The 23,137-nt window shown below is 37.6% G+C and overlaps 1 protein-coding gene across 3 annotated transcripts in view; it reads right to left on the bottom strand.

Moving 5' to 3' along the window:
* LOC134539280 (huntingtin) overlaps positions 1-23,137 on the bottom strand; it is a 135,661-nt gene that overhangs the window by 95,797 nt on the left and 16,727 nt on the right. For all 3 annotated transcript variants that reach the window (XM_063381104.1, XM_063381105.1, XM_063381106.1), the window contains exons 9-21: positions 22,606-22,769; positions 21,759-21,993; positions 20,984-21,171; positions 19,385-19,540; positions 14,505-14,665; positions 13,392-13,662; positions 11,110-11,234; positions 8,365-8,510; positions 5,894-5,991; positions 4,552-4,771; positions 4,045-4,166; positions 3,395-3,580; positions 902-1,107 (exon numbers count right to left, since the gene is read on the bottom strand). In XM_063381104.1, coding sequence (XP_063237174.1) covers positions 902-1,107; positions 3,395-3,580; positions 4,045-4,166; positions 4,552-4,771; positions 5,894-5,991; positions 8,365-8,510; positions 11,110-11,234; positions 13,392-13,662; positions 14,505-14,665; positions 19,385-19,540; positions 20,984-21,171; positions 21,759-21,993; positions 22,606-22,769 — 2,278 coding nt within the window. The remainder of the gene's footprint in view (positions 1-901; positions 1,108-3,394; positions 3,581-4,044; positions 4,167-4,551; positions 4,772-5,893; positions 5,992-8,364; positions 8,511-11,109; positions 11,235-13,391; positions 13,663-14,504; positions 14,666-19,384; positions 19,541-20,983; positions 21,172-21,758; positions 21,994-22,605; positions 22,770-23,137) is intronic.

The raw sequence follows: 23,137 nt of genomic DNA, 5'->3' as shown, positions 1-23,137 counted from the left end.
GACCATTGTGACATGTAGACACCCTGCGAAGCTTCGACTAAACGAATCAATCAAAGCTCTTTTTAATATTTAATTTGACTTTTGCGAGTAAATTTGCCATTTGTTTTATTTTAAGATTCCGTTGTGATGCAAAGCTTAGTGTCTGATGTAAAGCTTCTCGTTTGTTGAAACATTGGAAACTGAATATTCGTTCATGAAATTATTATTTTTTGTGTTGTATATGTTTTTCTTGAATGAAGTTGGATGCTTTATAATAATCAAAAGTTGGCACTTTTTTACTTTTAAGAATGTTTAATATTAATATTATGCCTGTTTATTTTATAAATTTTATTGAACGATGTTCTAAACAGGGCCCAACTGGTTAAAAAATCATCAGTTTAAACATTAAAAACATTAAATGATTTTTTCTTTTACTTCAATCCTGTATTTTATAAAATAAGTGTAATTAATACAGCTTCGCTGAGAACAATATTCACAATCTGATTTGACTTTGCGAACATTTTGAACATTCACCTGATATTCGCATTGCATCAAAAAAAACTAGTATTTGTGCAAGCCTACACCCTGAATAAGAATAGATATAAACAGTGGCGTAGCCAGGATTTGTGTATGGGGGGTGTTGAGAAGCCGTATTAAAGAGGGGAGTCCGGGGGTCCTCCCCCGGGAAAATTTGGATTTTAAGGTGTAAAATAGTGCTATTTTAGCAGTGTTCGGTTCTTAAATTTAAATTTTGTAATGGTAAAAATTTTACTAATTTTAATGTGAAATTTGTTTGAGTGATGATTAAGAAATTAATTAAAGGTTTGGTGTTAGGGGGGGGGGGGGAGTTTGAACCCCTAACCCCCCCCCCCCCCCCCCCTGGCTATGCCCCTGGATATAACAAGCAGTGCAGTTGACAAACGTTGAGTTGCTGGGTTTGTCGATCCTGCTCCCCGAAGAGGCTATGCAGCTGGCCAGCTGTCGGTACGGCGCCTGGAAGCACACCCCGTAGAAGCCGCTCAGGTCGGCCGACTGACTCGCGCCGCAGCCAGTGTGGGCAGGGAACGATTTCTCGTTGATGAACTGCGACTGGGACGTGACGTTCGTCCCGAACAAACACTTCAGCAACTGCCAAGCACACAAAAAATTGTGAACACCTAAAATTCAACATTGCGTGTGAGATCTCATTACAAAAATTTACGATAAGCATTTTTTTTAAGTACATAACGATAATAAAATAGAAGTTAAGAGTGAAAATTCAGTATACATACAATGTATGTAATGTTTTCATGTATAACACAACAATCCATACTTAAAAGCTGTTTTAAATTTTTTGTAGTTTATTAAATACAATCAATAAACCCTCTTTAAGAAAATTCTGAAAATTAAAAACCATTTATACGTATTACCACAGTTTCTGGATCAAAGACAGGATCAGCTTTTTACTATCTAAAGTTGGGAATTATTTTCACTTTCATGTAAGACGTATCTTGTATCTGATTGCAGACAAAATTTTTCGGCTGGCATTTTATAAAGAAATTACATGTAAGGAGAGACACTTTTTTTAAATAAAAAAAAATATATATAGTGAAAAGTTTTAAATGTGGCATGTTTTACTGTCAAGCCAGATTAGTGATTTGTCAGATAAAATATAATGTTACATGGGAATTCAAAAGAATTAACACAAGGTCAAACCTCAATAATAAAAACTTAGAGAGACCATAATTTTGTCACTTTGCAAAGACAATGTTTGTATTAATTAAACTAATTACAAAACTAAGCAGAATTTTTAGATAATTTCTAACTCAAATAAAAATAACATACATATTATATATGGATTATATATAGGATGGCTACACCTGTGGCTCAAAAATGTATTCGGTAATGCAAATTATTTAAAGGATTTAAGACAGAAGAGTAAAGAAAAGGTTTAGAAACTACCTACAAAAAGACATACCATTATTTTAGAAATATATGTAATTTTAAGTTCTTTTTCTCCAATGTACACCAAACAAAAGCAATGGCATTTAATTATTTTAGTTGAAACATCATATATAATGTAATATTTGTAATAATCATCATTTACTACATGTAATTAACTACCCCTGGAACAAAAACAACTTTGTATTACTTTGTATTACTTAGCATTATAACTTCCATGTAATTTCTAGGGGCTGTTACAAACCTTGTATTAACGAGAGTTTTGTAATAACAGGGTTTTCATTAATGATTGTATTGTATTTAAAACTAGCTGTACCCACCACGTGTTCTGTGGCTCAGTCTGGTCACTGAATTCAATGGCCTGGTTAAATGGGAAATAAAGAAAAGAGAAAGCACACAATATTTTTGTAATTTGTTTGAAGCAGGTAAACATATACAAATAATCTCTATCTACCTATATATATCCCTCCATAAATCTTCCTGTATTTCTCTATAAATAAAAATCTCACTATATCTTTATCTTTTTATATATTTCTATCCACCTCTCCATATCACTCTCTGTATCTCTCTATGTATCTATGTTTCTATCTATCTCCCTATATCTGTATATCTCCCTCCTTCTCTCTCTCTATACCCTCTCTATATTTATATCTATTTATGTCTATAAATATATCTTTATTATTACAAAACTGAAGACAAACACACAAACATATTTTTACCTATTTATATTTTTATCTATCTTTTAACATGTCACAGGTGTGACATACACATAGGTATATAAAACCATGCATTTATTAAAATACAACGTTGGGTAAAGAACTTTCAGAGATACAAGATTTTGAACGAAGGAACATTTACATTTTTATTTACATAGACTAGTTCTAATATCTGCTCTATAGAAAAAAAGAAATACAGATGAGTGCAACTGTTTACTAAAAACCTCTGATATTACTCTGGTCTGTGATCAATTTGTCGTCTTCAAAAAATTATCACAGAAATGTAACTCACTAGAAGTAAGAAACAAAGTACTAAAATTAAAACCCACTAATGATAAACTCAGAGAAAACTAAAAATGCCAGCAGCGCCATAATGCGCTCTGACAACCAAGGTCAACAGCTGGAATCGAACCAAAAAATTCTGCATGCGAGCGGCTTGATTGGTGCTGGGTCACAGAATGTACCGAATAATATAAAGCAGGATTAAAAGAACCTTTAACTGTACTATTGGTTTTCTAACTTTTTGATAAGAATAGAGAACTTGAGAGCCCCTATGGAAAGGAAGCAAGGATACAGAGAACAAGATTTTTTTTTTTCCTATTACACCAAAGCAAAAACAAGAGGGGCATTGTTAGTGATCAGAACTTTAAAATATTAGTCTTATAAACAAAAAAAAAAAAAAAAAAAAAGAATGCTTGGGAAACAACTTTCAGGTAAAAAACACGCGACTACAAAAAACAGTACAAAAAATTACACACCTGCTGTACGCATATGATTGTGTGGGATGGTTCAACTGTGATGGTCAAGCGCATGTATGCTAATATTTCTTCCACAATTCGGCCCACTTCACATAACGTTGAAACCTCCAGTAACTGCGACAATGTTTTCAGTACCGTTTGAAGCAGACACACAAACTTCTCGCTGGATGCGTTGTCAAGCGTGATCTAGCAAAACACCAAAATCGTACTCACATAAAACAAAGTCTAAAGATGAACACATTTAAATACAACAAACACAAAATATACTGTGATGATTTCGCTGACATACATCCCTGTTTTGTAAAATGACTGCATCATCATTCCTAAAAAGTAGAATAATTTATAATTATTGATTTTTTTTAAATTTGGTTTCTGGCATGTTTGTTTTGCAGCAGAACATCAGAGTGATTCGTAGTGTGTTTAGTGTGTTAAAAAAAACTACAGTAGAGAAATGTTCCATATCACAAATAATTTACAAATTATAATAAGGCCAAACACCCGAGTAATGTATTCTGGAAAATACATAACCAAAACTTCAATGCAATAACCATAATTCTAACACCTTATAAGTATGTCACTGAGTTTAATGTGCTGCAGTTAAGTTGGAGAAAAGCATTCGTTATAGTATAATAAATTCACCAATGCAATACCTTATAATTTGTGTATGCACTCTTGATCATGTCGTAAAGTTTCATGTAGTGAGGCAGGTTGGCGAAAAGACCCATCGTGGTACTGCGCACGCCTCTTTTCTCTTCCAGCTTCTCTTCCCGATCTGAAAGAAAATTATTTTTTTATTAATTAATATAGAACAATTTGTTCAGACTTTGTGACTTTTGTCCTTGTTGTGCGAAGTGTTACTTGTGCCCCTTTTGGCGTGTCGTATAAACAGTTCGGCAAGATGGCCGGCCGCGTGCAGTCGGGTCGTTTGATTTGTATTTGGCTATCGTTTCGTTGTCATAGTTGTATTCACTAAATCAGACTCTTAATATATTCATGGTACTCCGGAAGAAATTCGTTGAAACAAAGAACACAACTATTACGGTCATTAAATATCAATATAATCTAATTAAACATAAAAATGTTGGACTCGTGAATGAATATCTGGTCGGGTGATTGGGGTCGCCGGGGACAGACATCCAGGGGTGGATGGGACTCACCTGCGGCCGACTTGACGGGCGACGAGCCCCTGGTCCTGACGGCGTCCGCTGCGTCTGCCTTGGTCTTGCGCTTCATGGGGGACAAGGAGGGCGCCGTCGGCAGCGACGGGAGGGACGGCTTGGGGGCGGGGACGCTCGGGGCCGTCTCCTCCAGCACGTGGACGAACACGCACAGGAGCCTCGCCACGTGCACCAGCAGCTGCTCCGACAGCACACCCAGCTGCAACACCACCCAAACATCCACACGCGTCCGGCAACGAAAAAATAAAAATTTCCTGAAAGTACGCCATTGCAGTTTTAAACTATTGCCACGGGAAAGGCGCTTAGAGAGAGCATGCTGAGCATTACTTGACAGAAAACAACGACTAACTCCCAAGAAACATCACAGGCAAGCAACAAAGGCAGAATCAAGTATCCAGGCCTTACCCAGCCAGCATTCCTCATTTTTATTTGTCAAGTTTCACACTGATGGTATCGGAATAAGAACAAGATTTGTCCCAAACAGGAGAGAACACAATTACACCTACAATGTTTTTAATATCATACGGAAGGCCTGGCAAAGCTTCGACTAAGTGAATCAATTGAAGTTATTTTTAATATTTGATTTGACTTTTCCAGGAAATTCACTATTCGTTTTATTTGAATCATCGGTTGTGATGTAAAGCTTCAAATCTGATGTGAAGCTTCCATTTGTTGCAAAGCTTTAAAACATTGGAAGCCTAAGATTTGCTCAATATATATATATTTTTTGTGTATTATATGTTTTACTTGAAGAAAGTTAGTTACTTAAAAAAATCAAAAGGTTGCACTCTGCTTTTATGAATACTCAATATTAATATTAGGCATTGGTTATTTTATAATTTTTTATCAATAGATATTCACTTGATCAATTCAAAACATTACAAATGATGTTACATGATATTTTTATTTTACTTTGATCCTGTGTTTTATTAAGTGCCATGCAGCTTCACCGAGAACAATATTCACAATGCAATTTGACCAAAAAAAATTATGTATATTTGTTTTGATATTTGCTTCGCATCAAGAATGTAGTATACTCACAGACTTATCATTCAGTAATATTTTACATAAATACTAAACATGAACAATGTTAAATGAAATAGATCTAGTATTTGCAAGAACATACATATTTTTATGATATAGGGCTAAAAACCTTTTCAGTGATGATATGCACGTATATTTCAGTGTACTACTAATTATATTTAAAATTAATTGAGGTGGCAAAAAAAGTGAGCAAACGGGTGCTGAAAATAAAAGTTTCATAATTTACTGCACCTGTAGACACCCTGCTATAGGTAGTAATTCTCCAAGTCATGTATACCTTCTTGTCCGTGAACATGCCCCAAAGCTGCTTAGGGGCAGTATTTGGTTCTGATGGTGAAAGTATCTCGAACTGATGCAAATGATTCACAGCTAAACCTGGAAAACGAACAAAAAAAACAACAGCACTGTATCAAGTCCCATTTAAAGGCAAAGAGGTTCAAGTAAAATCCCATCTCTTTTTTTTTTAATTTAAAAAAAAAAAGGAACATCTTACAGTTTTATGAAAAATAACACACAACCTCACCAATGTATCTGGCTCAAAACAGAAGGGTGGAGAAATTTTTTGGTATTCAACCTCTTTCAATAGGGAGGAGGGTTCATGGTGCTATTAAAAAATTAAATATATTAAATAATTTTTTTTTTGATGTGTAACAATTTACTTCTTGGTACATGGTACTTGGTAGGAGTAATTACGTGAATGGAATGGAAGTCGCATGGAATGGAAATATGTAACCATGGTGCTGCTATCTGTCATGGATGGAGCAAACCAAATTCACAAAGTCAAAAGAAAACTTTATATTATTAAAGGTTAAATTAATTTTAACAAGCTAGGCTGTATTCTAGTAAAGTTCCTTGTAAAATTGAGTCCAAAGCTGAGGTTTAGTACTTTTCCAAGTATTTTTAACTTTTATCAGAGCCATTTCAGTATACATTTCAAAATTTTGGTTTGCAAATTGAATTATTCAATAGTCGATGTAGCTGCTATGACAGTGAATTCTAGCCATGGGAGCAGAAACTATGTGTGATTCGCGTCAAGAAATGCAGATGAAACACAATTTGCGTATATATTTATCACGCTCAGCATTATTTGAAAGAATTCTACTTTAAAATTTGTGTCTGAATTTTTTATTATAAGATAAGATAAGATAAGAACACGTGAATTGGCTCATTTCCGAGATTAGATGTTACACATCCCTGGTGAGTACCAAACAACTGGCTATCGTGTTATTTCTTTCTTTTTTTAATTGTTTGCGAGGTTTAGTTAAAAGTTTTCTAAATACAGCTCCTTGCTACTTTGTTTGACCACATCTGAAGGAAGGGACGGCTGTCTTCCTTCGCCCCAGCCTTGGGTACTTCCTTCCACGAAATAGAGAAATAAATAATTTTTTTTCACAATGATTTATTCTTCCAAAGGTTGACTCTGGACAGTGTTCAGCTGGGCCTATATGGACCGGGGACACACCACAACGCCGAAATGCCAAATTGACCACAACGCAGACAGCTAGAAAACTGCTGTGTACCACAACACCGAAATACACTAACGCCGGGTAGGGTTGGGTAGGGTTGGGTCGGGTAGGGTCGGGTCGGGTAGGGTCGGGTAGGGTAGGGTCGGGTTTGGTCGGGTAGGGTAGGGTCGGGTTGGGTCGGGTAGGGTCGGGTAGGGTAGGGTAGGGTAGGGTAGGGTAGGGTCGGGTAGGGTCGGGTAGGGTCGGGTCGGGTAGGGTCGGGTAGGGTAGGGTCGGGTCGGGTAAAGTAGGGTCGGGTAGGGTAGGGTAGGGTCGGGTAGGGTCGGGTAGGGTCGGGTAGGGTAGGGTCGGGTAGGGTAGGGTAGGGTCGGGTAGGGTCGGGTAGGGTCGGGTAGAGTCGGGTCGGGTAGGGTCGGATAGGGTCGGTTAGGGTCGGGTAGGGTATGGTAGGGTCGGGTAGGGTAGGGTAGGGTCGGGTAGGGTAGGGTCGGGTAGGGTCGTGTAGGGTCGGGTCGGGTAGGGTAGGGTCGGGTAGGGTAGGGTCGGGTCGGGTCGGGTAGGGTAGGGTCGGGTCGGGTCGGGTAGGGTCGGGTAGGGTAGGGTCGGGTCGGGTCGGGTAGGGTCGGGTAGGGTAGGGTAGGGTCGGGTAGGGTAGGGTCGGGTCGGGTAGGGTCGGGTAGTGTCGGGTAGTGTCGGGTAGGGTCGGGTCTGTTCGGGTAGGGTCGGGTAGGGTAGGGTAGGGTAGGGTAGGGTCGGGTAGGGTAGGGTAGGGTAGGGTCGGGTAGGGTAGGGTAGTGTCGGGTAGGGTCGGGTCTGGTCGGGTCGGGTAGGGTAGGGTAGGGTAGGGTAGGGTCGGGTAGGGTAGGGTAGGGTAGGGTAGGGTCGGGTAGGGACGGGTAGGGTCGGGTAGGGTAGGGTAGGGTAGGGTCGGGTCGGGTAGGGTCGGGTCGGGTAGGGTAGGGTAGGGTAGGGTCGGGTAGGGTCGGGTAGGGTAGGGTCGGGTAGGGTCGGGTAGGGTCGGGTAGGGTCGGGTCGGGTCGGGTCAGGTTAGGTTAGGTTAGGTTAGGTAAGGTAAGGTTAGGTTTGATTGTGGTATTTCGGCGTTTAGGTACATTTAAGAAACACACAAAAATCCATTCAGTTGTTATTTCGGCGTTGTGGTACACAGCTGTTTTCTAGCTGTCGGCGTTGTGGTCAATTTTGACATTCCGCGTTATGGCATTTCTGCGTTGTGGTAACGATCCATATGGACCACATGCACATGTTTGAGGGTTCCCCTCACCTGAGAAGAGACTGCCGGCCACCTGCAGGAGCCACTGCTGGCAGCCGAGGTCCACGGATATGGGCGAGGCCGCCAGGAGGGACATCACGGTGGCGAACAGCCCTTCCGCGGCACTCGGCACCGCTTCCTTCGACGTGGACACCTCACTACGTACATTAAAAATATTTCAAAAAAGGATAGTTTAAATTGAGGCTTGAGGCTTGGTCTCACTCACCACGTTAGTCATTTAATTTTATTGCTATTACCAGAGACCAGACTACATAGTGAGTTACGATAAAAACCAAAATAACCACTGCAAAGCATGTCAAAAGACACAGCGTTACACAGAAATACAAGTTAATACACCACATAACACCATAATGCAAGTTATATCATGGAATTGAGTAGCACTGAACCACATCTTAGTTCAAATCATAAAAAAGTAATCTTTCAGTGTTTGAAATACAGGGAATATCTTTGTTTCCGGACAAAAAAAAATTGTAACAAAGTGCTATGGATCAGAAAAATTAAATTTTATCTGTTTTATTTTTGCTTCTTTTATTGAATCACTTTTAAACCACAAATGCTTGCTAATTTAGTTTAATTATTATGAATGTATCAGTTTTACACTAATTTATTACAAATTATTTTATCGTAAAATTGCAGCATGTAAATTTTACAACTAATTTGGTGGAGTAAGTATTATAGAACAGCTTCTATAAAAATAAAAACAAAAACACAGAAATCCTCAATTTAAAAAAGAAAGTGGAAAAAAAATTAAAACCATAAAATTTTGTCTCCAGTTATTACTACAAATTGATTACTTTTGCTGTAAAATTATTCCTATAGTGCTCTTGCATTTGTTGTGGTAAATGTACTAAATATTATTTTCTATCTGTAAATGGTTGCGCAAGAAATAATAAATAATATTGTGTGACTTTTTACCACCATTTGTTAATATTTAGTAATCATCTATTAAGAAACTTTGGAATGAAATACATATATTAGTAATACAGTAGAATCCCGCTGATGTGACCCCTCTAGGTTTCCGGAAAAACAAACTTATAAATGGAATGGTCGCAATAGAGAATTCGGGCCAATTTAACCCCCCCCCCCCCCCCACCCCAAAATTATAATGTAAATTTGCGTCACGTGAGTTCGGCTATGCTAGCCGGCTGGTTATTTTCGTTCAAAACGTGGCGAAGGAACTTGTGTGGATCAGGTAGAAAACATTCGGCTATAAACGAAAGATATAAGAACAATGCTATCCTGAAATGCTGTGACATGTTTTTGGAGTAGATAATCACAGCGACAGACCGACAGGATGCGCTCCCGTCCTTGCCGTCAGCGATGTTTATTTTGACAGCTCAAGCAATTATCTTTTCCACGTCCCTTCACAGCGTAAAAAAAAAAAGAAAAAAAAATAAAAAAAAAAACACGTGTGGACGGGTAAGGAGAGCGGAACTGCTGGCTGCTCACGCATCTACTCGCCAGTCGCCACTGTCTGGCGGCGGCGCGTGCACATATGTGCGTGTGTGTGCGTGCGTGCGCGTGTGAGGCTGGCGACCAGCAGCATCGTTAGCTAGCGAGAGTGTGACCTGACCACTTCCGCTTACTGCAGGGCTCACTCTCTTTTATCTCTGTCTCCCCCTCCCACAAATATATTGGCTGGCAGGTCTCGCCCTCTTCACCTTCTTTATCTTATCTCTCACGCACACTTGAAGCACCTAATACGTCGCGCCCCTCAAATTTTTCAATTGCAAACTGCTGCCTTCCTTCTGTACTGCATTTATAATTTCTTCTCTCTTTTTAAGAATCGTGAAGAGAGTAGACTTCGGAATGCCATATTGCTGTGCTATCTTTGTCTTGGAAATTGTTTTCTTATCCACTTGCTGGATGATCTCATAATTTTTCATTATCGACAAACTGACTCGCTTTATTCTCATTTTCACGAATCCACGAGTCCGTGTAAATTGAAAAACGAGTCACAATCATCAAACGGGACCGGGACCGGGACGGCAATAGACACGCGCGCAGATGCTATCAGGTGATGCGCGCAGTTTACCGGTATTGGCTAGCGTGGACAGTCTAGAGGGGTGGTATCTATTTTTAGCCGTCTTTTGTATGCCTGCCTGCTTACAGTACAGCACTCGCCAAGATAAACGTGAACACACAGCGCCCAACAAAGTGTAACAGACTTGTTTTTCAGCAGATTTTACTCAAATTTTCAACTTTCTCTGCTAAAAATTATCACGGTTTCTCAAAAAACGGTCGTATAAACGGAATGGACGCATCAGAGGGGGGTCGCATCGGCGGGATTCTACTGTATGTACTATTATTTGAGGGCTTTCCATGTAAATTTTACACAATAGCACCCTTGCATTTCAATGTTTGTCCCAAAGTTTATTAACAGATGTTTCTTACTAAATATTAACAAGTGGCAGTAAAGAGAAATGAAAATTAAACGTCAAACGTTTTAAGTTGTATTTTTTATTTTATTTTAGTTTTTGTAAATTATAAGTAACCAAAATTATTCAAGCCAACACATATCCAACAAAAAATAAATAAATAAATACAAAATATTTTCATTAGCGAATCTTAGGCTACTAATGTTTTAAAGCTTTACAGAATATGTGAAGCTTCACATCAGATGCGAAGCTTCAAATAAAACATATAGAAAGTTTCCTGGGTAAATCAAATTGCATATTAAAAAGTATTTTTCGATTGATTTTCTTAGTCATAGCTTTGCACAGGCCTATACCACACCTTAATTTTCTTTTGTTGTTGGGCTTCATGTCAGCACTGGCTGCCAGCTGGCAACTCCAGGCCCGGGAATACACGGTCGTCAGATACTGTTCTGAGAGGAGAGCAAGGGCTTCACAGCATCCGTACTTCAACATAAAAGTGCAAACACAAAATTAAATTTTACTAGCATACAACTTAAATATAAACTAAACACAAAAACTAATTATGTTGACAAAGGCATCTAATGCAAGTCACAATCTACAGGGTTTACACTGGAATTAAGACTATCTAAAAATATTTTTTTTTCCCTATTAATTTCTGGCCTATACACAAAAATGTTCCTGACTCATTAAAACTGTACCAGGATTAAAAAAAAATACTAAAAAAATTCAACTACACAGAATGTAGTCACATTAATATTTTCATTGACAACTTTATAACCAGCAGTCGTTGAGAGACTAATTTATTCAATAGCTTGTTTTAGTTACGATAAAACATTAAATTCAGAGGGTGTTATCAAAATTTTCTTTTTTTTTCTTTACAGAAACAATGTTTTTTAAGTAAAATTCCTGATGTTTAACAATCTTGAGAATCCTGAAAAATAGCAGATAAAACTTTACTAACTTATTTTTTGTTTTGATGGAGTGGTTATTTTTATTAGATAGCTATGCTGCATTATATTGGCCCATTTTATATAATAATTGTTTTAACCAGGAAAAAAGACTCATTGGTGGCAGAAAAATGAAGGGGAAAGGTGCTAAAAAAAATATATATATATATATATATTCAAAATAAAGAGACTAGAAAATTCAGCATCTTCAATTAATGAATGGAGTAAATTCAAATAACTGTACGAATTTGCTACTCCCACTATTGGAATGCATAAATTTGTGCCAAAAATAAAGCCATGACAAAAATATTTTACAGATCGTTCACTGAGTCTTTGGGGGGGGGGGGGAGGGGGGGGGGGGGGTGGCGGCACAGGGTCCAGCGAATCAATTTGTTGTGAATAAAATAAATAATATAATCTCAACGACTTGCTAAGTAAAGTTAAAGACTGGTCTGTTATTACCACTGCTCACTTGGAGCACCACCCTGTTTCATGCCATTAAGCTTATGAAAAAGTGAATTTTATAAAATAAAAGCAATGTAATACTGCAATTGAAAAGTCATACACATCCACACCTTACAGGTAATTTGAAACCAGAATCCCTTGCAATGAAGATGGTGCTTAAACCTACTGAAAAGATGAAGATTGGTTCATTATTTTCGCTTCTCACTCACCACCACATATTTTTTTAATTTTTAAATTTGGCTCTTAACATCCCCATTCTTATGGCATTAATCTGATTGAGGGGCAGCTTAGAAAACAAACATAACTTAATCTTATAATCCATGCCTTACCAAGGATTTGAATCCAGTAATCTTTACAGATGTAGCTTCAACCAACTGAAATGCAGTGATCGGCTATGGGTTGTTTCGATTGGTCGTCGAGGCCAGGGTACAGACGAAAATGCACCTACATTATGTCTCATGCTTAGATTGCGGTACAGAGCAAATAGCACCCACTTTTGTTAGAATGATACTTCGTGACTTGTTAACATTAAAATTCTTATTTTGTTTACTGTCATAATTATGTTAAATTATAGTAAATTTTTAATTTTACTATTTTTTGATTTTTCGAAGGCCGTAAAATAGTGTCTTAAGTATTGTCAAATTTGCAAACATTCTGAAGGAATAAAATATCAGTTCTAAGTACCAAATATTATTTTACAGGAGAAACTATTTGTAGCAATTAGTCACTATTAAAAACCAGGCCTTCCATTGATATATTTCTATAACCAAATAGAGCACAAATTTTTAATATTACAAGATGTAAAAAATAAAATTGATCACTAAAACAGATGAAACCAAAATGGTATCTTTCTGTTATGTTACCTTATGCTTTTTTCATAAAATACAACAAAGAAAAATATATTTCCAAAATTCTTATCTCAAAATTTTTCCTTGTAAAAATAAAAATATTTAAGTACACTTTAATAAATTTCCACAACATAACAAAGTCGTGTGTAAAACTTCTGGGCTCTTTGAGTATACCTGGCAACAGGGCACACTGAAACAAGGACAGACAGAGCTAGTTGGAAAGAAAGAGAGGACAAGACCCAGTGGCGCCCCCTCAAGAGGGGGGAGGGTTCAGTAACCGCGTAACCGTCGCGGCGGCGGCGGCGGTGGTCTACCCCCCCCCCCCCTGGCGGGGGCCATCCCTGCCACCCGCTTGCTACGCCACTGACAGCCCGACTCACCACGAGGTGCCTGGAGTGCGACGACAGCACGAGCTGCGACAGCCGGCCGACGACCCGGGAGAGCGCCGAGTCCAGCCCGGCCACGTACCGGCTGCAGCGGCCCACGTCGAACGGGTGGGGCAGGCTGCTGACGCTGGGTGGCGGGGCGAGCGACGACGGGGCACCCCCCTCCAGCAGCGGGGAGACGTAGGCGGCCGTCAGCCGCGCCGCCTTCGCCGTGGCCGCGTCCCGCCCCGGATGGTCCGTCGGGAACAGCAGCCTTGGTACGATCCTGCACACGGCACGGGAACAGACGTTTCTGCAACGTTTCCCAACAGACGGTCGGTTCTAAAACTGACGGCACAACATGTGAGACAAGGTCGCCTTTACAGCAATGACAAACCGAAAATAAATGTCCATCTTTACTTTAGAACAGGCCAAAGAATCTCGTCTAAAAACAGTTAAAAAAAAGAAGTATCAGTTTTTAACAATCAAGCTTTTATATTCTGCAGCACGGGCAAGACTCCACTATCACAAGATAAAGTGTGCGTTCTGTGAACAGCAACGCGGAGATAATGGGTAAAATGACGAGAACAAAGCAAGGATTGGATGCATTGGTGAGGGAAACAGAACTACCCCAAGAAAAAAAACCGGTCCACGGAAATTGCTGCTACGCTTCCCTCTCGCGTAGCTTGATTCCTCTGAAATTGAAAATTAATGGGGAGGTCGAATTCAGGTTGTAGAGTCCCACTTACCACTTGATGGTGGGGAGGGATATCTCGAAGCTACATCCCGCGGAAATGACGGAAGTATGATCAAAAAAAAAACAAACAAATAATAAGCACAGGCGAAGATACACGAAAACTAAAACATTACATTAAAACACGAAATTTAGAAGGAGATTTTGGGAATGAAATTCCTAAAATTTACGTAAGTTATTTCTGTAGATTAGATTCAGATGATGTGCTTAATGTAAAGCCACCAGAAGATAAAAAATATATATGCCTTGCAAAGGGTTGAAATTAAAAAACGAAACAAAAAAAGAAAAAAAGAAACTGGCACAAATAATAGCTCCCTGTCATGTATTTGTGCTAGTACGACAGAGCTGTGGTCAAAGCAGACATCACTCCTCACCTGACAACAGATTCTGCCGCAGCATGCCTCACCCTGGTGTCTTCATCTTGCAAGAGAACCAAAAGAAGTGCATTCAGTACGTTATCTTGGAACTTGCAGTCCCCAGTGACATGGTGTATCGTGACGTACGGCAATTCACTAAACACAGATGCTAGCTTCACCTATAAAAAAAAAAAAAAAAGAAGGGTAAATGAGTTACTTATGATAGCGAAAACCTGAAAATAATTATAATTGAATCTAACTTCTAAAGTCACTGTAATTTTTTTTTTTAATCAGATAACTGTAATCCATGAAGTAATTTATACTTTCAAAAGCTTTTTTTAAAAAATAAAAAAACTACGTTAAGTAACCGCAAAAATTATTAATGGTCTAATTACATACAAGGACAAAGTTGAAAACTGTCAAAATGATTAAGCATTTCCACTCGTAGTTTCACTAATTTTTTAAGAAAAGTTCTGCTTCATATCTAGTATTAAACATTTGTGATAAATTTTAAACAAACATCAAAATACTTTACGAGTATGGGAAAAACTAATTATAACTTAGCAGCATTCTTTTATACGCATAGCAAAAATCACAATCAGTTATGAATATCAGCTTTACTCTGTCAATTGCGTAGCTGTAAACGTATTTGAACATCAGATTTCGGCACCAAACTGAAAAAAATAAAGGAATAAACGGTTTGTGTTTTCTGTGTTACTGAAATCAAGTAGAGATGTCGAAAAACAAATATTTCTTTAGATTTCAATGCTAATGTCGATTCTTACCTCGATTCTCAACTCGATTACGATTCCGGATCATTGGTTTACAAAATTTAGACATATTACCTAGCAAAATACAAAAGAAGTTCAAAAATAGACTCATACAAAACCAGCACTAATTACAACAAACCATAACATTAAATCCTGGTTACGGGCTATGTCTTTTGACTTGTCGCACACAGAGTGCCCAGTATATTGCACCTCCTGAAGACTCGCTCTGTCGGTTTGTCGCTCTGTCGTAACAGATGTGTGCAAACACGACAGGGCACAGAAAGTGTGAGAAAAGTAGTATGGAATAAAGCAGCAAAACATGACAGTGAAACTACTACATAACATCTGAGACATCACGAAGCCCAGTACGTATTTTTAAGCAGAACTGTCTGCAATGAAACGATACGCTAGCGTAATCTGTGGGGATGATCCATCACTAGGGACAAGATTATACGGTGAATTGGGACGAAACCAAAATAACACCGAAAAGTATGTCAATACATCATATAACACCGAAATGTAAGTTTATACACCATAAGCACCAAAATGCTACTTACTATCATGAAATTAATGAGGACTTTTGACCTGACGTCTAATAAATAGATGAACGCCGGCTGCACGCACGAAAAAGTGTCCCGTAACGCACATTGTCCCGTTACGCTGTATCCCGTTACGCTCATTGTAAGCTTGCGCCGCATCTATCTCTCTTCCACTCGATTGGAACAACCATTGATTAGACTTTTTCGAGGCACATTAAACATGAAACACTCCCATTCATTTCCTACTTTTCCTATCATCGTCCTATCCTTAACAAAATAACACACATTGGAAGAAGTTAAATAGCAAACATGTATAAAAGTTATAGTTAAAATAATCTCTTCGTTAAAGTAATAAAAATATTTGAATTAATGAGTGCAAATAAAAGTAAATTTATCAATTAAATTGTAGATTTCATTTCACTCCTTCTTCGTATCCATATAAAATAGTGATAATTCAATAAAAATGATTCAATTTTATTCATAAAAGTATACAATCAATTCATCAATGTTTTTAGTTATGACGTCACGTTAAACTATCGTCCGTAAACCGACTTTACAGACAACCAATTTTTATCATAACTTAATTCAAATCACAAAAACCTAATATTTAATACACTAAATTCAATGAATGTTATGTATTAAACATGAAGCTTTTATAAAAATAACAATACTAAGCAGATCGAAAAAAATACATTTTACTATTTTTGGTTTTTGCAACTGTTATTAGTAACTCATTTTTACATCATTGACGTTGGTAAATTTTTCAAACAAGTACTTGAACATTTATTTTTATTTTCAGAGTTGAACATCTATCAGTCAAAATAACACTGTTTTGGTGAAATAATAAGCATCATAAAACATTTATGTGTCGTATGTGATCAATAGTATGCTATCATTATGAATAGACAGTTCATAACAAATGAAAACAATAACATCCTTATCTCCTATTTTAAAAATGAAATTGGCCTAAAAAAAGCCATTAATTCTTGTCTCTCTCCATCATGCTTTGCTAAGTGAAGGTAAATTTTTTGTGACTTATTTGATCTACTCATGACAGCCATCCTCCACAGACATTTCACTAGTTAAATGTTCCTTATCATGTACTGTTTCTCAGTTAAATTTCTTCAAATAAATTATTCTTGGTCCTATCATTTTACATGATGTGTACAAACATTTGGTTAAAATATTTTTGAACTTTTGACGTGATAACGTCTTATATATAAATCGATGAACGTCGGCTGGATGCACGAAAAAGCATGACTCATTGTCACGTTCCGCCTGAGTCGAGCGTGCAAGCGAGAGCGGAGAACAAGCGATAGAGAGGCACGATCAGCCGAAGCGTTCGGCTTGTGACGCATCTATCTCTCTTCCACTCACGTTATCACGTGAAATATTGTCCGTAAACCGACTTTATAGACAACCCCCTTTTAAAGAAAACTTTTAATAATATTTTCTTACAACTTTTTTTATTTAACAAGGTAATTTTTATTTGCATAGCAAGAAAAATACACATAAGCAGTTGTAAAAAATAGAGACAAGATTTTATGGTTTTATTTTTAGTCCAATTTTGTTTTTAAAACAGAAGATTTCAGTGTTATTTTAATTTGTTATTTTTTATATAAACTGTTTTATAATACCCAGTCCACCAAAATATAGGTAAAATTTATATGCTACATTTTTAAGATAAAATAATTTGTAAAAATTGGTATAAAACAGATACATTTGGAACAATAAAAATAAATTAGTGATCATTTTTGTGGTTTAAAAGTTATTTAATGAGAAATGCAAAATAAAAAAAACTTTTACATTAATTTTTTTTTTACATACACTTTTGGTAAAAAATTTTTGTTTGGAAATAATGATAGTGAATTTCAAACATTAAAGGATTAATTCTTTTTTTATGATTTAAATTAAGTTTTGGTTAAATACTACTTAATTCCATGATATAACTTACATTTCCATGCTGTATGCTGTATGGTGTATTAACTTGCATTTAGCTGTTATGAAGTGCTTTGACATGCTTTTCGGTGTTATTTCAGTTTTACCGCAATTCACCATATAATCTTGTCCTTACTAACAAGAAAGCTAAAACCTTTTCAGAAACAATCACGTGAATTAAGTTATAATTAATGTATGCCTATGAACTGAAGTGAAGTGTGGGAAGAAAGGAAGGAAGAAAGAAAGAAAGAAAGAAAAAAAAGCAAATGAGCAAAATGCTGCTCGAAACAAAGTTGTGTGATTTTCAACAAAATCACGGTTTATTCTAAGGCTTTTACGGGACCAGTCCTCCATTTCCTTGATGTTTTGTAACTTTTGAGACCTATAAACATTCTGTAGTAGTAATAATTTATTTTTAATTAAATTTTTTCTTCCCACAGGACTCACATTCCGGAAGACCAGGGTTTGAATTTTGATGCAGCAAACCTGATTTTGATTTTTGGTTCCTGACTGAGTTGAGTTGATTTAAATCATTATTTCAGACTTACACAAATGCTAGTTTGCACTGTATGTCATAGAGAAAACATGAAGAAAGGACAAAAAAAGATGTATACACAAACAGAAAACTAGCCAAAAACAGGCGATTTCATATGCTAAGTGTATAGACAGCAAAAAAAATTCCATGGAATGAGTTAGAACAATATCATAGCGCAGACAAATACAGTGGGATGACAATGACAAGCCAGTTGCTAAAAAAACAAAACAGTAAAAACAGACAAAAAAACCAACTTGAACAAAACAGCAACAGACAGAGGAACCCAACGATGATGATAAACAGATTAATCTGTACAAGACACCAAAAATATGATGATGCATGTGATAACCCAGCGATGAAATAAAACAGCGTATTCTGACAACACAACGATGACATTACAAAAGAACACGTGAAGGCTTCCCAAGACAAAATGGTTGCGAAATTTTCGAGAAACGAGATCTGTTCCTGTCATTAACCACAAACAGACTGTCGGTTCCGTGTTTAAATATCTTATGCCATCGCTTTTGAGTGAATGTCGTCAAGCCCGATAAAATAAATAAATTTTTCCCTTCATTTAACATCCGATGGTTTCGTCTTTTTGTACCCTTCTGTTTGTAGTTCCCTCCAGACAAGGGGTCGTCCATTAATCACGTGATGTTTTTTTTAGCAAATTTTTAACCCCCCCTCCCCCCTAGTGATTTGTGGTGTATTTTTTTGGTACAAAATATTTTTAAAAATTTCAGAAATTTATCTTTAAATATAGGTATAATCTAATTTCATTCTGGAAAATTAAGCACAGCATGTTTATTCGGTGCCAAAATCACAGTCTTGCTGGCGACTGGCAAGCCGAGCCGGGTGGTTCACGTTGCGGCGGGCGGGGATTTTGTTGCCTGGCTACGGCGAGTCAAGGTCACGCGTCGCTTGTCGGTTTAGTAGAAATCGAGCGAAAAAATAAATACACGTGATATCTCTCTACACCCCTCCTCCCCCCTTGTGATATTTCGTGATTTTTCCCGACCCCCCCCCCCCCCCCCCCCCCCCCCCCTCGAGCCACACGTGATTAACGGACGATACCCAAGGTATAACAGCAGCAAGGCAGACGACGGCTCGACTCACCTTGACGAGCCAGTACGAGTTGGTCACCATGTCGGGGAGAGCTGAGAGGATCTCCGAGACCTCGGAACTGTGCATGCTCTCCAGCAGCTCGGGGAGACACAGCGAGACCGCCACCAGCGTCTGTCTGCAGCAGACTGACGATTCATCGCCCAGGCCCTGTGAAAAAAAAGTTCACGTTTCAGTCACACAGACCTTGTTCAAGTGTGATTGGCCAAATTAATTTGTGTAGGTATATTAATTTTGAGAGCTTGAAAACAATTTAAATTAATAATACAACAAGGCCAATTCATACTTAAACTCTAATGATGACCTAGAGCTTCGAATAATGAAATACTCATAAAGAGTTTTGAACTAACCATATATTTAGGAAGCCTTTGTCATAAAACTGTCTACATGTGAGATTTCATCAAAAAGTTTCTAAAAATTGAGTTTTTCCCATCCTCTAAAAACAAATTAGCTTTTTTATAGTTATAATTTTCCAACAATCACCACATATTTTGTTGCCAACAACAATTTTCCCTCACTGCATGTAACTTTTACGAGGGAACACTTAAATGGCGCGAAAACATACAGTAAACTCTAAATTATCAGAGTCCGAATTATCTGGTTTTATTGTTTTCAGGTTGAGGATTCCCCACAGAAGAGGGATTATTTATTTAATATTTTTTTTAGAGGAGTATTAAGCTGGGTATGATTTATAACTTATTCATATAATAAAAATGATGAGATCTTGATTAATATGTAATTTTTGTTCCTGTAAACCACAAGATAAATTAACGAGCAAACTTTTGTAGTTATTAGAGTGGAGTTAGAGCTTTCACAAAAATAATTAAAACATTATATTAAAAAATAAATTATTTAAAAAAAACTTTTTTATATAAAAACCATTTGGTTTAAACCATGGTTTAAAATTTGGTTTAAACCATGGGTTAAAATTTGGTTTAAACCTTTGTGGTTTAAATCAGACAACACTTTTTTATTTTACTGTATTTTGGAACTGAACATACAGTGATAAAACTACAGCCATAGCTGGTATATTTTATATTCCTCCAGCCTCGCGGTGAATGTGTGCTAGTTTTTATAGAAGGAACTGACAAAGAGTAACTTGCCGCCTCTTCCCTCTCCACGGCAAAGGGATGGGTAAAAAATGGACGAAAGGGTATAAAAAATAGTAGTTTTCTCCTGTGTCTCGTTAGGAAGTGTGGGAATTGGAGGGGTCGTAAATATGGTATGGGAGGGGGGTAGTGAGGAAGTGTGTCGCCTCACACCCTCCTGTAGTAAACAGACATAGAAGAGCCAATTATTTACGTGCCCGTAAGCTGAGAAAAGAATCACTTCACTTGTATCCAAGGAACTCTAGTGAATGCAGATTATGGTACTAGCCATACACAGGTAAAAATATTAGAATTTTTTGCCTAAAATTAAAGGTGCGATCTATACACAGAGGCAAACCATATGCAGGGGTGACCTTTCTGCAGGTAAACATGGTATTCGCTCATCGGTTTGAAATTTAATTCGAATGAAGGAAGAAAAAAACTGTATTTGCAGCAGCCTAGTAGACACCCTGGCTATTGAACCTTTAATAAAAGCAGCCGTTACCTTCAGTATGAGTTGCACAAGTTGTGGAAGAGAAACCAACTTCACGTCGCCCAGCCAACTGTCAAAATTTCCCCCGGACCGGATCATCACCGATTTCAGAAGGTTCGCGACCGCCACGATGACGAGGGCACGCAGCTGTGGGTCGGAATGGGAAGCGTACAGCAGGACATCGCTCACCGCTTGGGCACCTGCAAGCCATTCGAACATTAATTAAAAAAAAAAAAAAAAAAGAAAAAAAAAAAGAAAAAAAAAAAGAAAAAAATAATAATTTACAGAAAGAACATCCAGTACATGGTAACTTGATTCCTCTAAATAACTAGACAAAATGACAAATTTATGATGCTCTGTACAATTACTTAGCAAAATTTTTGTTTTAAAAGATGTCATTTACATAGAATTATCATGCATAGAAGCAGTTCTGTATACAATTTTTTTTTAATAAACTCGATTAAAGATACTTACAACTTTCATTGTATGTAATTCTTGAGAAACAACTCTGTTTATATTATGTAAATGTGAAGAACCAGCATTGCATATAAAAATAATTATACTTCTAGTTATGTCCAAAAAACACTTGTTAGCAGATGATCTGATTACAAATAATAGACATACTTAAAAATAAAAACCAAAAACAACCAAATATTTTTCATTAAAAATAAAAATGAAAAACAATACTCATTTAAAAATGTAGTTTTGAATTTAAAACATAAAAAAAATACTTGAATGCACTGGTTGATACATAACGTTGAATGACGCAACAGGAAAACTACAAAACCTTCTGAGGAACGGCCGGTCGTCTTCGCCTTGTCCAGCGGCACGAGCAAGATGCCGGGAGCCAAGCGCAGGATGCCGGCGATGCAACCGAGCGCCGAGGACTTGACGCTCACGCGCACGCTCCTGTCGGGGATGGTGCACCCGCAGCAGCCGGTCAGCAGGAACGAGACAGCCAAGTGGCGCGCGCAGTGCTTCAACGGAACATCGGCGTCCGTGTAGGAGCCCACGTCGCACGGCTGAAACACAAAGTGCTTGGTAAAATAATACACGAGCCGTGCTTATCGTGGGATTTGGCGGATGGATACTACATACTCCTGCAAGAAGTCATCTGGCAACACTGTCCGTTGGTAGAGCAGTGGACTTCAAGATGGCGCCGCGGTAAGCTTCTTGGTAATTTTGTCTGTGATCTGGCACAGTTTTTAAGTATATACACAACATAAAGATTTCCACAGATTCCACTGCACAGCATTTCTCATAAAAGTGAACAATTTATTCGTAGGCTATCATCCATCACAAACTTAGAAACTGTTAAATTAGTGGGAAACATTAAGCAGGCTCCCCAAAGAAAACTGATTATCCAAGTTTGTTTTAAACTGTGTGTAACCAATGCAAAATGATCACAAAAAATTCTAAAGAATACTTTAGGTACATGTATGTGTGGATATGTGTGGATATATGACCCCCTACCCCCCCGCTTCATTCGACTTTGACTTTACGAAACTTCGTACACCCCCTACAAATAAGAGGTTAATGTACTATTTAATATGAAAATATATAAATTAATAAATAAGTAAAAGGAGGATTTTGAATATCTGAGGTAAAAAACACTTTTAAGTGAAGGCACTTACTGCGAACGGCACTTCCGACTGGTACGGCGTGGGAGACATGGAGGCAGAGTAGAAGCTCTGCTGTTCGTCGTCTATTCCTTGCTTGGTCTCGTCACTCTGCATTGATGACTGAGCAGTCTCCGCAAGGGGGCGACGAGGACTATACATCGCTATGTCGTCAGAATCTGCAATGATTTCAGTCTTAGTTTAGTTGTTATTAAAATAATACGTAATGATCAAAAATTCATCAATTCTCCATGAACCATGGTTATGGAAATAACTGAAACATGGGTGTCCATACTAATCTGTAATAAAATATTCCTGACCATTCCCTGACTAAAATTTAAAATTTCCCTTATTAATAGTTATCAATAATTAATTTCAGTTTCAACTTCTGATAGGAATTTAAAAAAAAAAACCCATTTCTGGCCTAATTATCTCTCCATTTTCTATACTTCAAACAGAACCTTGCAAATGCCATTTCGCACAAATTTAATAAATAAATAAATAAATAAATAAAATGCCTCAGTAAGGATTAAATGTTATACCTGAG

This window comes from Bacillus rossius, chromosome 15, assembly GCF_032445375.1.
Source record: "Bacillus rossius redtenbacheri isolate Brsri chromosome 15, Brsri_v3, whole genome shotgun sequence".
Lineage (NCBI taxonomy): Eukaryota > Metazoa > Arthropoda > Insecta > Phasmatodea > Bacillidae > Bacillus > Bacillus rossius.
The sequence above is the reverse complement of the archived record's forward strand: the minus strand, read 5'-3'. Positions and strand labels throughout refer to the sequence as shown.